Here is a 17,013-nt window from a genome sequence, read left to right as displayed (position 1 = left end):
GGTGAGTCGACAGACTCGTTCACACTTGAACGAAAAATGTAAGACCAATCAGTATTATGCGCAAAATTTAAACTGAATATCTGTTACAAAGTATATGTTTTCAAAAAAATTAATAAATTCACCGACTGTTGTTGATACATTTTCAAGAAATTGATGAAATTATGGTTCCGTTAATATTTGTGTAATGATCAGCATGAATATTATCACGTTTTAATACTGAAATTATTGTAGATTCAATATTGAATCGAATAAGGAGAACGTCATCAACATGGCGAAATACAAACAACCGCGAAAAATTAAACACACATTTGAACATGAAAAATGTATAATAGTATTTTATATGTTCAGATTAAAGATATTTGAATAATATGTTACGAAGAAATATCTGTACGATCTTAAATTTGTAATTATGAAAATATTTTATTTTAAAATGTAATTATTCTTACGTATGAGCTACATGAATGTGAACAGTACTTTGCCCTCTGAAGAAGTGCTGTATAATGTCAATTTATTAAAATCTAGTTTATAACAGGACATTTAGTACATTTTTAAGTATGCATTCGCACGTACTTCAAAATAAGGTACAACATTGTTTAAAATGCAATCACATTGATAATATTCGCAGGATTAATGCACATGTAAACCATGCTTATGCAAATATAACCTCCAAGGATAATAATCATTTTAAAAAAAGCATGTCTTAATACCTCAGTTAATATACTGCAAGTTTATAGTTACTGCCAGCTGCAGAAACGAAATATAAGCATCTATACTTCTAATATTTACAGTACTCATACTTTGTAAAGCAAAATAATGTATTGAATCTGGTCTTTTTATGTTCTAGAGCGAGGAAAAATTGACTGTGGAAGAAAAATGGAAGTAAGTTATAAAGTACTACTTGAATATTATAAAATGATTCTTTTACTATGCAAATAATAACAGTGTCATACTAAATAAGCATTGCAGAGACACATATAACGTGTTGATTGATCCTTTTTTATTGATAAGGTAGGATCAATATTGTCATAACAGAAAGAGTTGCACATATGTATATATATAAAGAGAAAATGAAAGAGCATTTAGGACAGCATTTACTTTGTATAGTGAGAGAATCGTGTATAACTTTATATAAGTAACTTGATATATTATATTAAATTATTTGCAGCATATACGAGAAGCAACACCATGGACACGAATCGATGCATGCCAAAATGTTACTGGTTTTATTAGTAACTGTACTAGTAGTACAAGTTATAATAGTTGAATGGAAAAAAATACATTACAAATCGTATCAGGTAAACGGAGACAAATATATATAATGGGCAAATCAAGGGTTTACCAAAGTGTACATGTCTTGGGAAAATTTATGGGAAAATGTGAGAAAAATTTGAGAGAAGTTTGGAAGAGTTCTATAAAAAGTCTGAGGAGGTGTAGGAATTATCTTCCCAGTCCTGACAGTCAGATGAATATAATATTTATAGACCTTTCATGTACCCCTTGGAGACACAGTTACCATTACTGATGTAGCTGATCTATATTAATCTACATTAAAATATGTCTTTCAGCTCATTACCTTAGTTGCTATGTGGATTATTCCATTTGGATTAAGTTTAAAAAATCACTGGTGGAGGTTTATATTCCTTTGGTTAGTAACATCTTGTATAACAGGATTAGTAGTACGAAAGGCTGTTCAAAAGCCTATAGCAGGTACAACACCCAGGTATGTTTGTCTTTATTAATATATATAATATTGTATACATCTTTTACAAAATTTATGTATTGTTATAAATTTAATGATTCAAAAAATTCATTTCCTTATAGATTGGTGTACAAATGGTTTCTTTTTATTTATAAACTAAGTTATGTGTTGGGTATTATAAGTTATATTATATTATTAGCTACATTTTTTGGTTTAAATCTTGTATTTGAAGTGAAACCTCAAGTATGGATAGATTGTGGTATGCTCTTGCTATTTTATGGTCTTTATTTTGGAGTGTTAGGAAGAGATGTAGCAGAAATATGCGCAGATAAGATGGCTTCGCATGTTGGGGTATGTACAGGAGCAACCAAAATTACAAACTTTTAATACTTGTACATAATAAATAGCGAAACATATTAAATAATTTACAGTATTATGTACCAGGACATATGCCAACAAGGACTTTAGAACCTGGTGTGTGTGCTGTATGTGGAAATAGACTGTTAGTGTCAGAGAATGAACCTGGCGTTCTTGAAGACACATATAAGCTTAGTTGTGAACATGTGTTTCACGAATTTTGTATTAGAGGATGGTGCATAGTCGGAAAAAAACAAACATGTCCATATTGCAAAGAAAAAGTTGATCTCAAGAAAATGTTTTGCAATCCGTATCCTTTTGTTCAAATCATATTTTAATATATTACTTTTATTCTATTAACCAACCTTAATAGTATTACCTTAATAATATATAAAGATGGGAACGACCTCATGTCTTGTATGGTCAGCTATTAGACTGGATTAGGTGGTCAATCGCTTGGCAACCATTAATTTTGTTTCTTGTTCAAGGTATCAATTGGGGCCTAGGCCTCGAGTAAGTAACATTACATAGGGTATTTGAATTGCACTTTACATCACCATTGTGTTTCCATACAATTGATAACTTATTTATGTAAACAAACAATCTGTTTGTAGTTTTTTTATACAGCAGTTGCTATTATATTTGTTATTTATAACAATGAATTTTGTTAGAAATATTCAATTTCAATCCAATTCGTGGTTAAAATTTTAATCAAATGCAACGTTAATGTTGCACTATGTTAAAACATGTATAAATAACTGATTTTATACGATCAGAATAATATGACGACTTACGAAGTGCTATTCCTTTTGCACCTTCATAAATTCGATTTATGTAATGTTTAATAATAACTCTTCCAAAGAAACCTTTTTTTTACTATACGTATGAAAATGTTTATAAAAAGAAATAAGTTTCTCAAACGACTATGTGATATTGACTATAAATGTGTTCTAATTTAAATGCGCATTTTTAAATTCATGTGTGAATACGAATCGCGATTATCCGAATTAGCTGAAATTTAAAATAAGATAGAGAAAAAGCAGTATTAACAGTAGCAGGAGAAACATTAAGAATACTTTGATTTGTACTTTGATATTTATATAGATGAAACTTCAGAGTCATGAAAACAAAGTTTAATTCGGATAATTTGTGTTGGAATATTTTAATGTATTATACATGTAAAAATATCTTAAATTGATTCGAGAATGATAGGAGTTTAGTGTATTTACCATTTCTTTTATCATTCCACTTCCTTATTAAAGCTAGTCGAATTAAGTTTGGGGTTCACTGGTCTGAACACATTAATAATAAGAATTTACTGATCTTCATGCTCACCGCAATTAATAAAATAATCTCTAAGAATTAATTTGATTACTGTAATCAGATAAGCTTATATAGAGAAATATTTTGTTTAAAATAATCTTCGCCGAGGTAAATTTTTCTTACATGTAGAAGAAAGTGGTACCTTACATACCTTATATTTAGTTCCATTCCAGAAAAACGATTTTAAACAGTAAAATATGTTCGAAAATAATACTGCAGCAGCTCATCGTTATTTTAGGTGCGTTGAACTTATTCTAATAGCAAAGCTTTATAAAACATTAGGGTGTACTGTCGCTATGTGACAGCAAAATTTGTATAAAAGAAAACCGTGTATGAATATTCTGCTACTGTAAAATAATGTACAAACGGATTTGAAGGTTCGATCGTGTAACGATCAAATGTTCATATCTCACATTGTTTCGTAATTTCTTTTATAAACAAAACAGAAGATTGCCGAGAAACATTGTAAATATTTCTAATGAAACTGTAAAATCCAAAACCTGAGAAACATTGTTCCGTAATAAATGATGTACAAAAAGATACCAACTTCATGTAAAATTTATTTCTCATCAATAAAGTTTATAAAACAGTCTATTGTTAGGAATTGTTAACAATTAGAATTTCTTTTTTGCTGTGGACCGTATAAAAGTTAGAACTTCATCTCTCCTCAATTACCATTTATTTCTATACTACATCCAGTGTCTTTTGTTTCATTTTATTTATAATTTTTCCAGAATAACAGAGGAATCAAATTTTAATGATGGATACATGAATAAGACAAGATTAGAAGTCAATATTCATTGATGTAATGATCTGATGAATCAATAGTACGTATAATCAAGTTATTCTTCATACAAAAGACAGAACAAATAATAAAACCTTAATGAGTTAATTGTTGCGAAGGTAACATGTGTGAAGTGAAAGGGAGGATGTAATTGTTTTTAGTTGGATGTACAAAAGAAATGTACAAGAAAGAGGCATACAAGAAAGAAAGAAATCAATGATAACAACTTTGTCAGTAATGTTACTAAAAGTTTAATTAACCTCTCACCATGATCCCTTTAGCAAAAACAACTTGTATCACATCTCGCATTCATAGGTACTTGTTCCAGACAGTTGGACATATATATATATAAATATCTGTTTTATACACTTATATAAGTAAAAAGCCTCACGTCACTGTTGTAACTGGTAGGACAGGTGAACAAACCACGGACAAGGTGAAGAACACACTGAACCTGCAAGATTGGATGACACAGGTGTGAGGTGAAGACAATTTGACAAGTTTGGCTGTTGGATTGAGACGCCACGAATACGATGGGATTCATCAGGGATGGGTCAAAGGGTAGACAATCACAAACACTGGGAAATTTTATAGATATATTTATTGAGTACTTAGCGTGTAAGAGTATAGAATAATATGTTACCTTATCCGTTAAATATCATTACATGGTATCATTGTATAATGATGTAGTCTTTAAAATAAAACCTCGCGCGGACAGATTGCGCGTGTCGTATGTGTATATGTGTGTATGTATGTGTGCCTGTGTGTCGTGTGTGTATGTCTGACGAATATATTTACACAATGCTCGCATAATCAATATGTATGTACAATTTTCACGAAAGGACAAGAAACGAAAAGTACCAGAACATGGCCCATGGACAGCCTTCTTCATCTCTTCTCGATTTACTGTTCGTCCACGTTTCACTTACTGGGTCTTTTTCATACGAAAGTATAAAGGACGCTAATAATATCGACTGACTGTATTTTCCTCGTTAATGATCATTGCGGATACCATAAAAAATCGTCAACATCGATATCGCGTATCTTTGTGTTTCATGAGCAATAGAAAAACCGGTCGCCATTTCGATCAACGGAATAAAACGCATCGTGTGATCAAAAGCGACCATGATGGGCTTATGTACAGAAAGGAGAGACACGTTCTTCGTGTCGTTTGGAAAAAAAGAAACACAATGGGACATCTGGTCGCGAACGAACATTGCCTCCGGGTGCTATCCGTACAGGCCTGGGCAACTCGATGCTAGGTGGGCAACGTCTTACATCGATTATCTTTCAAAAGGGGGCAGTGTTTGAAATGCTTAACACTTCCAGACCCAACCGTGTGATACGACACGTTAGGTGGTGGTCTTTGCACCGATTACTCTGGGATTGAACGTGTTAAGTTGGGAGCAAGGATGGCTTTTGTTGGTTACGGGGAAGTCTGGGGACTCCACCACTAAAGTGGTTCGGACTCAGTTCGGCAGTTTTCGGCTCCCACCGTTGCAAGGAACAATTGGCGGGAAATTATAACCGGAAACCATCCTTGCACGTGATTGTACGCTTGAGCTAATTGATAGAATTTCAGGGCACCAGTTGCCCCGACCTAATCTACGACGACACGCGAGGTCGACAACTAAAACGAAAACAATGCGCACAACTTCCCCCTCGGTTATCGTTTAACACAATTCGTTATATATTAAATTTACTACAGTAGCTCTCGCTCTTTGTCACTCATTCTCAACACCTAACGCGGTCTCGCTCTCTTTCTCACATTGGATCCTTTTAAATACATACACGATAGTTACGAAGTATTGCTTTCATTTAGTCGCGGTTCGCCCTCTTAAACCGAGTCACAGCGGACGGTTGCCCGTCGACGGCGAAGATTCGTGTCGAGCGTAACAGTAATAAAGTCTTTGCACCTTGACGCGAGATTCAGCTTCCGTAAGAATTCTGCTTTGGGTCTTCAGACCCAACTATGTTTTAAAACACGTTCCACGCAACGATCTTTGAGATCATACAACCGGTGGAACACAAAAATAGAACTTAGGAGTTATAGAAGTGACAAGCACCTGGTTAGGCACAAAGATGTATTTTAAAAATTTAAAGTTCTTCATGATTTTTATGGCGGCTTACTACTCCGGGGTTGTATTAAATCCTTCGAATGAGGAGATAAACACATCCCGCGCGAGTAGATAAATTTTTACTGTCTCAAAGAAGAAAATATTGGTGTCATGAGGCAGAATTCTCTCGGCGTTGTCTCGCTGTAAGGTGTCCATGCGCTAAGCGTAAAGTTAACTCGAGTACACAGGACCTTAAAAACGTGCTATCGTTTCTCTGTCATGTTTCCTTTTCCTCTCTCCTTTGATTCCTTTTACTTCCACGAATAAACGAGTACATCTAACAAAAAATGTCACGCGTTTGCTGAGCATCTAGAACATTTTATTACACATGGCGGGTGGCGGATGTAACGGCCAGTTAACTGACAAATCGGACGAGCACTCTTACGAACACGTTTCTCGCATCTCCAAGATGGCCAACGAAAAGGAATCAGAAGTTCATGACCGGTGCCCGAGGCTTTCAATGGCTCGACGCTTGAGAAACTTTGAATTAGGAACAGATGTGAACCAATGGGTACGATACGAGTTTCGTGTTCGCGGGTCGGGGATGTCGAAAACGGTGAATCACAGACTGATATGCCTCGTGTCACCCCGGGCTCTTGTCTCGTAGATCAAAGAAAACTATCGCGAGGAATCAAAATATCGTTGTTAATTAGAAGGGCGAAAATTACAATAATGTCCTATTAGTGGACGCAGGTTTCAAGGTGTTGATCTGAAAATCCATCGTCACAAAGTTAATAGAAGTGTCATTATTAAAAGACACAAGGCATTTTAATATAGTTCAGGTCCATTAATTCTGAAATCTATTGCTCCTTTTTTTAGGAGATGTCTAGACGAGACCCTCACAGTTTTAAGGTTAATAATTATTTTTGTATAACAAAGAAAATTCTATAATTCAAAGGTTAAAAGTTTAAAATCTTGATACAATCCATATTGATGGACCTAATATTTCTTGTATAGCAGGAGGGCTCCCATAATTGCAAAATCGATAATATTCTCAAAGTGTGTTGAAAGTAATATAATTCGAAGATGAAGAATAAAGATTTGACGAGAAGAATAATGTTCTAATGCTTTCAAACGAATGGAAGTTCCTCTGACAACCTGCGTCCCCCAACTGCCATTACTGTAACGAAGCCAGAAGTGCAGGTCGTTTGACCATCAGCTTCCGTTACGTTGGTAAAAAAATGCATCGTTTTTACAGGTGAACGCGAAATCTACTGTTGTTTTGCGTGGGTTTGCGGCAATACACTGGCTATACACAACGGATATGTACAGCGGGTCGTTTAAAGTCTTAACCGTTTACTAAGTCCCTCGTTAACTCGTCAACTAGTGTACTAGTTACTTTGTTAATTATGATTATGTATGTTTTGCTTTTTTTTCCTTTAATCCACCTAACCTTGAACACAACGTGGTCGAGACGGCTCGCACGTTGGCTCGCTATTTCTCTATATTATTATTTATACGTACGTATCTTTATATTCGCATTATTTTCCCCCTTTCCAAATCGCGGCAGCTCGATCTCTACGCTTTTTTTAAAATTTCCTATTTCCTTTCCTCTTTTTTTTTTATCGTTTTTTTTCCCTCATTTTTGGTTACTTCATATAAACACCGACGAGTTCAGTTTACAATTATTACAGAGAGGAGGTTCAAAGGTTCATCTCAGAGAGGGCGCAGGGTTGATCTCCACGGGATGATCCCACAGACAGACACACGGTTACATAGGACATCTTTGACGACACAATTCAAAAAATAATTTTTTCATTTTTTTTTAGTAGAAAGATAGGCGGGGTATTTCCGTACAATAGTATCATATCGTATTAATATTACTTCTTTTTTTATTAGTTATTACTATTATTAGCGTTAGTATTATCATACCATTATTACTATTTATTAATTATTATATTATTATTATTATCGTTATTATTACGTTATTATTCCACCTGGACATTATTAGACTCCTAACCTCGCCTTCTATTGCTCGTCTCGATACGTCACGTCGTCATTACTACCAGGATCACGCGAAGTACTGACACGAGGCATATATTATACAACGTTACAAATTCCTCGCTTGGATTATTATAGCTGGTACGACACGCAAACATATCTCATAACCTATCGGATCTATTTACACAGTTCCTCCTTTTGTTCTACGTACGAAGCGTGGGTCGTTCCGATCTCGGACTCAGTCTGGGACGATCAACGCGATTATTCTCTACGCTAACGAGTAATATACTGTAGACTCTCGTTATATTGCCACTTGAGGCTCCACCTTAACCCTCCATCATTATAGTGCACGGAGAGCGACTGTCGAATTCGCTGATTCACGATCATGCTTCATCTCAAGCTCCTTCAGGACTTTTAGACTCTATGAGTTTGGAAATTAGGGACCTTAAAACTTAGGCTTTAAGCTTTGGACCTTTGGAATTTTCTGACTTTAAAACTTAGGCTCTAAGCATTGGGACTTCGAACTTGAGATCTGGGGACTTTAAAACTTAGGCTTTGAGCTCTAGGAGTTTTTGAAATTTGGGACCTTCAGACCTTGTAAACTCTGGGATCTTGGGAGTTCAGGACTTGTGATTTTGAGTTTGGGACTTTGAGACTCAGACTCCAAGCTTTGAGAGCTTAGGACTTAGGGATGAACTTCATCCCAGTTCTAATTTTCTCGACGTTTTAATCACACTAGTACTACTCCGCCATTTTAGCGCACGAGAATCTACAAAGGTTGTCACAAGCGACACACCTAGCGGTTCGACAGTCAAGTTTCTCGGCCCACGGCAATATAACGAGGGCCCACCGTGCGCGTACATATATTTCACTCTTCTGCGCGTTAAACCTGAGGTCCAAATTCATCGCATCCTCCCAAAGGAATCCTTCGTCAGCGCTGGACCTACCCAGACATAGGTAGGTGTGTCTTTGTGGATGTGTACGAGTACCACGTGTTCCATATGTATACATATATAAAAGCATTATCAACAGTATCCACTTAACCTTATCGGTTTACTTTAGTCGTATGTATATCTACACGTTACGATTAGTCAAGTAGCTATATTTACAAATCGCTCGCCACGCACTAGCACACCATTTTTGCGTCATGTTAAAAATATCTGCTGTATATCTGTTTGTCGACGTATCTCATTTCTTCCTTTTCGTGTACGTATGTGTGTATGTGTGTGTGTATGTGGATGGGTGGGTGTGTATCCTTGTCCCTACGCGACAGTCTATTTAGGCGACATCGAAAGTACATCTGCGCATGTTACCCCTTTCTGAGAACGTAGACGCTCCGGATACGTCGGCGTCGAAGCGTCCCGTTCGTGCTTCACGTGCACCGTTCGTTTTAGACCCTGTTGCATGAATACACCAGCTTCTCCGGTACGATGCTTCTCTTCTTCCTCTTTCACCCACTCGTCTCGCGTTCCTCGGAGTTGCATCACGGACGGCACCTTGAATGTTCCTGCACCCAACCTCCTCGTCTTTCCAGCCTTGTCCCCCTCCGTTACAAGTAACAAGCTCGTGACTAGCTGAATTTTCTCGACAACACCATGGCCACATAGGTTAGGAAAGAACACGAGCGACGTTATTTATTATGGCACACCGAACGGGGCTTCGTTACGAAAGAACAGACAGCACGACACTCTCGAGTGCGGTGAGAAGAGAACAGAGAGGATAGAGAACGACGGCACGTATACGCGACCTTGGACGAGCCATTTTGTTTGCTTTTTTTTTCTTTTTCTTTACACGGCTGAATGTTAATGAATTTTTTAGTCTTGTCTCTCTTCGTTATTCTTTCGTACATTTGTCCGCTGCGCGATTCACGTGGGCGCGTGAACCAAGTCCCAGATGGCGTTGCGATCTCGCGTCACATCCTCGAATCACGAGTCATGCCTGTGGATCCTGTTCCGCCTGTTCCCGCTCTTCCTTCGTTTCCTCTTCGTGTCTCTGGTGAATGCCACGTTGCCGGGATCGTCGGCCAACTGCGGGTATCTGTGCACACTGTGTATGTCGACACCCTCGTAGCCGTTCACCGAACCCCGACTGATCAGTTCGTCCTTCTCCTCCTTCGACCAGTCTCCCCTTCCTTGGAAACCAGCCATTACCAACTGCTTCTCGATCTCCCAGGCCCTCTCTACGGCCCTCTTGTGAATGTGCTTCAGTATCCTGTGCCTCTCCTGTTCAGGGTCAGCCCCGTACCTGATCACCACCGCGGCGTCCGGATTGTGCAGCTTCAACTCCTTCCAAGTGCCCACCCCGTGTTCCGTGGTCTCGTACGTGGACACGTTGAACATGCCACCTAGTCTACGAAGCTCCTCCATGTCGTCCCGGATCTTCAATGCGTTGTCCTTGACGAAATAGAACACGTCCTGGTCGTGTACACTGAAGTGAAGTGGCAGGAAGTACGAGTTGTTGAACACCGAGGTAACCACGTCTTGGACTACACCGTTCACACCGTCGACCACACTGACTAACGCTCGTCCACCGATGCGGGACACTAGAATGCCTTCCCCGAAGACGGCACGGCGATGAGCCACTCGCGGAAGAAGGTTCCTCGTCTTCGGTTCCAGTTTCAGTAAAGGCTTTGGAACGAATCCTAGGTCAGAGAACTTCTCGTGGACCCTGTTCACGATGCACTGCAGACCGGACATGACTCCGAAGTCCGGCGTCAACTGGGGCGACGTGATCATGGCACTTGGTTGATACACCATGTGCTTCATGTACTCGGAGCCCAACATGGCGGAGATGTCGTAGCCGTAAAGCTTCAACCAGCTGCTAAGGTCGGTCATGTATTCCACGTTCTGCTTGAAGTTCACCGGGTCGTTATTACGGAAACGATATATGAAGATGTCTGTTGGAGTGGTGAGCTCGTTCGCCATTTGCTCCCAGGCTGGTGTCATCCACTGCCCGACAGTCGGGTCGTACAGCCTCTTGTTCAGATACACCAGCTTCGTAATGGGGTCCAGGAGACCTCCGTGGAAATCAATGGGCAGGTAGAAGTCTGGATTGGTGTCCTTGATGATCTTTCCAAACGGCGTCCTTCTCATCTCCTTGATCAGATTTCCGTTTGTGTCGAACAACGCTATTGGGGATCCATTCTGATCCGTTGCCACGTAGAACCTCTGTTCGGAGGTCTCCACCGTCATCAGGAAGTTACGGGCATCGTAAAGGAACCGGAAGGTCTTCGAGGATTTCGGGAAGTGAATGTGAGTGATCAGGTCCGGTATCTTCGGGTTTGCGTAGAAGAATTGCGTGATGTTCTCGCGGTCATCGTTCCAGGCCACCAGACGTCCACGGTCATCGTAGAAGTACCATATCTGGAACTTCTTGTGCTCAGATGCGTGGATCAGCTGGCCACGCGAATTGTACCTGTAAAAAGCGACGGACATTGTTATTATGTAATTGGGAAAAGATTGTTCTTTTACATGGTACCAGAAGCTAAGGGTTAAAAAAGAGATTCACGTAGATTTAGAAGCAAGTTGAATTTTAAGAATGTGACAACCAAAGTTAAGATAGAGATGCTGCATAAGCAATTTCAACTGACAAGTGCCATACGAAAGTGAAGTGAACTTTCACAAACCTGTATTTGTGTTCCCCACGAATGACGACGAATCCCCGACTGTCGTACGAGTTAAACTCGACGTCGCCATATTGGACTACGCGATCACCGCTGTCGTAGCCTAATGCTATTTTTTCGTTGTGTTCCGTCACACCTATCACATTACCATTCTCATCGTAAGCGTACTGCCAATTATTTTCAGTCTCTGCCACTTCTAGCACATGTCCATCTGCGTTGTATGTGATCTTCTCTATCTTCGCCCACTCCTTCTCCATGGAGTCCTTTCCAATCAACGTCTTCCTCATTTTTATACGATTGCGATTATCGTACTCCAGTTCCATTCGGAACACGTCCAGCGATCGGATGTTCATGAGGACTGTCTTAACGCGTCCGTGTTCGTCGTAATCGGTGACCGTGAAGAACTGCTTGCTGCTGTCCTGCATGACTGACCGGTTGAAGAGGTTCCTGTATATCCTGAGGTCACCCACACCCTCCAGTATGCCCAGGTTCTGATTATACTTCAGCCGTAATTGAGGAAGTTGTTTGCCATTGATGTCCACCTCGATGCTGGATATCCGGGCATTGCCGTCGTACTGGTAACGATAACGGGCGTTGTCCAGACCGCTCTTGCTGCCGAACTTGATCTTCTCGTCCTTCACGATTCCAGCGTGGTATTTGTATTCGATGCGCATCTCGAAGTTTGGCTCGTTGATGTCGATGCTGTGGACCAAACTGGTTGTCTCTTGGTACGTGTAGTGAATGGAAGATAGTCCTGTGTAAATAAAAATGGTTAATGATGTTCAACAGCTATATTTTATTATAGTATGACATTACGTACCAGCAAGAGTAGTTTCCAATTTTCCAGTGTGGTCATAGATGTACGCAACCTTGCCACTCTGATGTGGATATACCTTCGCCAACATCTGTCCGTCGTCATTGTACAAGATTTCATAAGGATGTCTGTTCATTGGCGAGTAGTACTGGTACTTATAGAACCCTAGTGAAGTCTGCAGCGAGAATGCGTGGATGTGTCCCCTTGGCGTAGTTAAAGACTGCAGTGCACCGGCCTCATCATACTGCAGCAAGTAGTCGCTTCCCCTCGGTGTGGTCACTTTCAGTGGAAGACTGCTGAACATGTCCTTGAACGCGTACACCATGGATGTGCCATCACTGTATTTGATCTCATACAATCTACCAGCTCTGTCAAAACCATACGTTTCGCTGATATCTCCCCACGTCCAACTGGTGAGTCTGCTGAACCGGTCATACTCCAGTTCCACACCGGAGAAGATACCGTTCCTTGGACCCCACTTCACTGGTCTTGCTGTTCTATCATACGTCACGTTCAGGAGTTCCACATCATCCATAAACACAGCAACACTGTTAGTCTCCCTGTCGTATTCAAGAGACAACAAAATGTCACCGTTAACCCTGAGCTTTCTGCCGACTTGTGCGACAGACTTCGAGTTGCCTCGATTCTTGTTGCCCTGAAGCTTTCTAAGGAAGTACCGCCATTCAAACCTATTCGCCAGGTCGCCAGCGATTTCCGTTCTCTGTTTAGCTGGCACTGGGTAACTCTCGCCCAACAAAGGCTCGATTTCAGCCAATACTGAGTATGGCAAAGTGTCCGTGCTGACCGTGTGGGCCCACGGTGTGACCTGACCAACGGAACCGTCGGCGAGCACCGTAGTCCTTTGTTCAGCCTCGCCAACTTTCGTGACGACAGACGACCCTTTGATCAACATCGAAATAGGCTTTCTGTTGTTCTGTCCTACCTTGACTACCGCTCCCTTTAGGCTCAAGTCAAAGGTCAGGCTGATCACCTTACCCGTCGGGGTGACAGCGCTTGTCAGCCTACCGAACTCGTCATAGTTGTACACATAACTCCTGCCCGTGCTGTCAAGCTTCGTCTTCAGCAAACCAGTAGGTCCATGATAATCGAACGTGACGTTGTAATTATCCGGTGTGCTCAGCTCGTGAAGCATCTTCATTCTGGACATCCTAAGTCTGCACTTCTGGCCCTTCGTGTTTTCGATCGAGTTCACCTGACTGCTGTAGTCTCTTAACAGGAACACTTTGTTGCCAGCCGCGTCAGTGACTGTACTGAGCTTGCCGTTGCTGGTATTCACGTTATATGTGAACTGGTACACCATTTCACCGGTTAGGATGTTCTTGGTAGCCACGTGTTGACCGAACCTGTTGAACACGTATATTTCCTGGGTGTCTGGCGAATAGATCTCGTACTCCCTGGCGCCACTGGCGTCAGGAATGCTGGCCATCACTGATCGAATCCTGTAGTTTGCTTGGTCTCCGATGTGAACCACACCGTCAGGGGACACAGCGACCGCAGATATCGTGTTGAACTTGGAGGTGGACGCTAGATAATGGTCAGCCTCGAAGCAGTCACATCCACGTTCCAGGCAATTACACTTCGATTCCGCGCCAGCGTATGGGGAGATCTTGCCGTCGGTTCCGATTACTCTCACGCGATTAATCCGCTGCGAATCACTCTCGGCAATGTACAGATTCCCGGAGGGTCCAAACGCGATGCTCTGTGGCATCACCAGAGTGGCATGCGTAGCCAGTTCAGTGTCGAACGAGGACGACGGCGAGGCACAATGAAGAGGACGACCAGCTACCACCTTGACTCTGCCATCTGGAGCCAGTTGGAGCACCATGTGATCATCTATCATGTGCAGCGAATTGTCCAGAGGGTTAATCGCCAGCTCTGTAGGCCAACGAAGATGGACTTCCTCTACGTTCAATGTACCCTCGCAGGGAATCGGCTTCCAGTGCGATTTGTGCATGTGGTTCCCGATCACCGTGGTGATAATACCGTCCCTGTCGACCATCCTGATGTTCGTGCCATCTGCGAAGTATAGAACGTTGTCGGCTGATATTGCGACGCCTTTGGGATACGCCAGTTTAGCGTCCCTAGCCAATGCGCCGTCGCCACAGTGAGCCTCGTCTCCAGGAAGACATCGCTCTCCTGAACCTACTACTGTTTCCCAGTTATGGTCCGGATCGGAGTAGTCGTTAGTGTCCCGAACGCGGATAATCTGGTGGGATTCCGGGTCAGAGATGTATAGGGAGCCATCCAGTGGACTCAGAGCAATGTGGTAGCGGTACGACACCCTCGTAGCACTGGAAAAATATTGATTAAATTAAACGAGACTGTTTAAAAAATAGACCCTTCAGAAATTTAATCTCCACTTACTTGAGTCGAACGACGGTTCTGACAGTGCCATCGACGAGGATCTTCCTGACAAGGTTAAAGTCCCCGACGAAGATGGAGCCGTCTGGAGCAGTTGCCAGAGCGACTGGAGCTAGAAGTCGCTGTTTAGAAGCTTGTCCATCGCAGTCGTAACAATCCAAAGGCCTCTGATGTCCATCACCCATAGTCGTGAGAATCACTCTTGGCTTCTGCTTCAGGTAGATGTTGGAACCATCTCCTTTTTGCAGAATACCTTCGTGGAAGTTGTACCTGTGATGAATATCCAGGTTCCAACCTCCCACCTCGGAGATGGACATGTCGTGGCCGCTGAGTTTCGTGGTCTGTACGTCCCAGATGATATCCTTGCAATCGCTGTACTCATAACCCACCTTCACCATAGCTGTGGTGACACCGTAAACACGTTGCCTGTAGACGTTCAATCGGTTCCACGCGTAGGTGAACTTAATCACGGGATCTGCTTCGAACGTCTTCTCAAACAGGATACCCTCGATGGTTATTCTCAGGTGAATCAAGTTCAGGGTCGGTGGTATGACTTCTGGGGTCAATTGCAGTTGTATCGTGGACAGGTAACCGGCTGCTCTGGAGCTGTGGTAAACGAGGTTCAATCCAGTGCCGGGGATCTGCAGACTTTCTTGTATGACTTGCGATTCTGCCAATATGGCGCTTTTGTCGGGGCACGCTCCCTGGAATCCGTGCTTCCACGTGGCTAGAACCACCGGCTTCATCAGGTCGTAATCGTGTGCGGCGCAGGCGTGAGGCACGTGATTAGGCTGCTTCTCCTCGGCGGTGCTCATCACGATCTTGTCGATGATTACCACCTTCAGGAAATAAGGTTTTTAGTTAGAGTCTCCGGAAATAAGATATTTTGGGCGACCTTGAGGAACCATGTACTCTACCTCGTTCCACGGCACGAAGACTATGTGGCTCTGCGGCTTGAAGGGCGACCTGCCAAACTGTAGGGTGACTGCACCCCCGCCGTTCACTAAGAGATCGAACCAACCGTCGTCTCTCGTCAGGGTGAAACCTTCCAAAGGCGTGCTGGTGCTGACTCTTACTCCCATCAGTCCAGTGCCAAGATGCGTGACAACTCGGCCACGAACGACGGCCGAACGGCTGTCAGGGAACGATAAGGTTAACGACCATCGGACAGGTGTCTTTGTCGTGTGTGATCACTTTTTTCAACGTGCTCAGTTGCACGCTAACAACAAAGCAACTGCTATCTAAGCTAATTTTCAATCTACTGTCGTTAAATTCATTTCTTGAGATGTTTTCGATCGTCGCGGTCAACGGTACTGTCACCTCAAACGAAGATTCACATCGTGTTATTTTTTCATGGCTAGTTCGATATGACAGCACCCGTTTCAAATCGATACTCCGCACGTGTAACGTTACGAACCACGATTTCAGTATCGTCGACGTTGCTTTTCAGTGCTGAAGAGGTATGTGTTAATTGACCTCCAGGGTGTGGCGGTGATGCTGTGGAAGGGTTTCAAGGTTTAACCTGCTGGTGAACTTTAATTCTAGCAGGATGAGTCTGGGATGTGCTCATTTGTGATAAACGTACAGTTTTGAGCAAGGTGTAGGACGTTCAATCAGGGTAAGGTGTTAGGTCGTTAAGTGTAGGATCTGCAGTGCGTAGATGCATTGTACTACTGATATTTGATTTGAAGGATAGATACACCGGTGTGTGATCAGTACAACCTCTCAAAAGCCATAAAACTATGATGGAAATTGAAAGGACAAGGAACAGATTAGAAATACTGTTGGGGGCGCAGATGGATTGAGATGTGTGAAATTAGTGCAATTCGACTTTTCTCAGGAGGGAGTTAAATATTGGAGGTCATATATAGTTTGAAGATGTAGGATTTCATTTATTCAGGCTACATCTTCATTCCCTGTTAAGGAGGGTTAGATAAGTCAACTGGTTTATAACTTATAGATTAATTTTCATTG

At 41.7% G+C, this 17,013-nt stretch overlaps 2 protein-coding genes across 23 annotated transcripts in view; one reads left to right on the top strand and one right to left on the bottom strand.

Moving 5' to 3' along the window:
- Positions 1–15: 15 nt before the first annotated feature.
- LOC100877351 (E3 ubiquitin ligase Rnf121) lies at positions 16–4,902 on the top strand. 11 transcript variants are annotated; one of them, XR_013038610.1, is made up of 10 exons: positions 441–581; positions 845–879; positions 1,166–1,295; positions 1,566–1,720; positions 1,822–2,050; positions 2,131–2,366; positions 2,453–2,569; positions 4,114–4,206; positions 4,283–4,393; positions 4,580–4,902. XR_013038610.1 is itself a non-coding variant. In XM_076533072.1 (9 exons), exons 1-8 carry the CDS (start codon positions 555–557, stop codon positions 4,181–4,183), a joined length of 999 nt encoding a protein of 332 aa, XP_076389187.1. In that variant the 5' UTR covers positions 441–554; the 3' UTR covers positions 4,184–4,206; positions 4,580–4,902. The 11 variants fall into 11 exon arrangements, 4 of the variants coding, with proteins under 4 accessions (XP_076389187.1, XP_012153864.2, XP_076389186.1 ...); XR_001097517.2 differs by having other exon boundaries at positions 4,283–4,478; positions 4,575–4,902; XR_001097521.2 differs by having other exon boundaries at positions 2,453–3,617; positions 4,283–4,478; positions 4,575–4,902.
- Ten-m (teneurin transmembrane protein Ten-m) overlaps positions 4,747–17,013 on the bottom strand; it is a 748,404-nt gene continuing 736,137 nt past the window's right edge. For all 12 annotated transcript variants that reach the window (XM_076533045.1, XM_076533047.1, XM_076533049.1 and 9 more), the window contains 5 exons: positions 15,957–16,173; positions 15,043–15,878; positions 12,664–14,969; positions 11,847–12,597; positions 4,747–11,635 (listed from right to left, as the gene is read on the bottom strand). In XM_076533045.1, the coding sequence (XP_076389160.1) occupies positions 10,147–11,635; positions 11,847–12,597; positions 12,664–14,969; positions 15,043–15,878; positions 15,957–16,173 (5,599 nt within the window). In that variant the 3' untranslated portion in view covers positions 4,747–10,146. The remainder of the gene's footprint in view (positions 11,636–11,846; positions 12,598–12,663; positions 14,970–15,042; positions 15,879–15,956; positions 16,174–17,013) is intronic.

The sequence above is a fragment of the Megachile rotundata genome, chromosome 6 (assembly GCF_050947335.1).
Source record: "Megachile rotundata isolate GNS110a chromosome 6, iyMegRotu1, whole genome shotgun sequence".
NCBI classification, from domain to species: domain Eukaryota; kingdom Metazoa; phylum Arthropoda; class Insecta; order Hymenoptera; family Megachilidae; genus Megachile; species Megachile rotundata.
The sequence above is the reverse complement of the archived record's forward strand: the minus strand, read 5'-3'. Positions and strand labels throughout refer to the sequence as shown.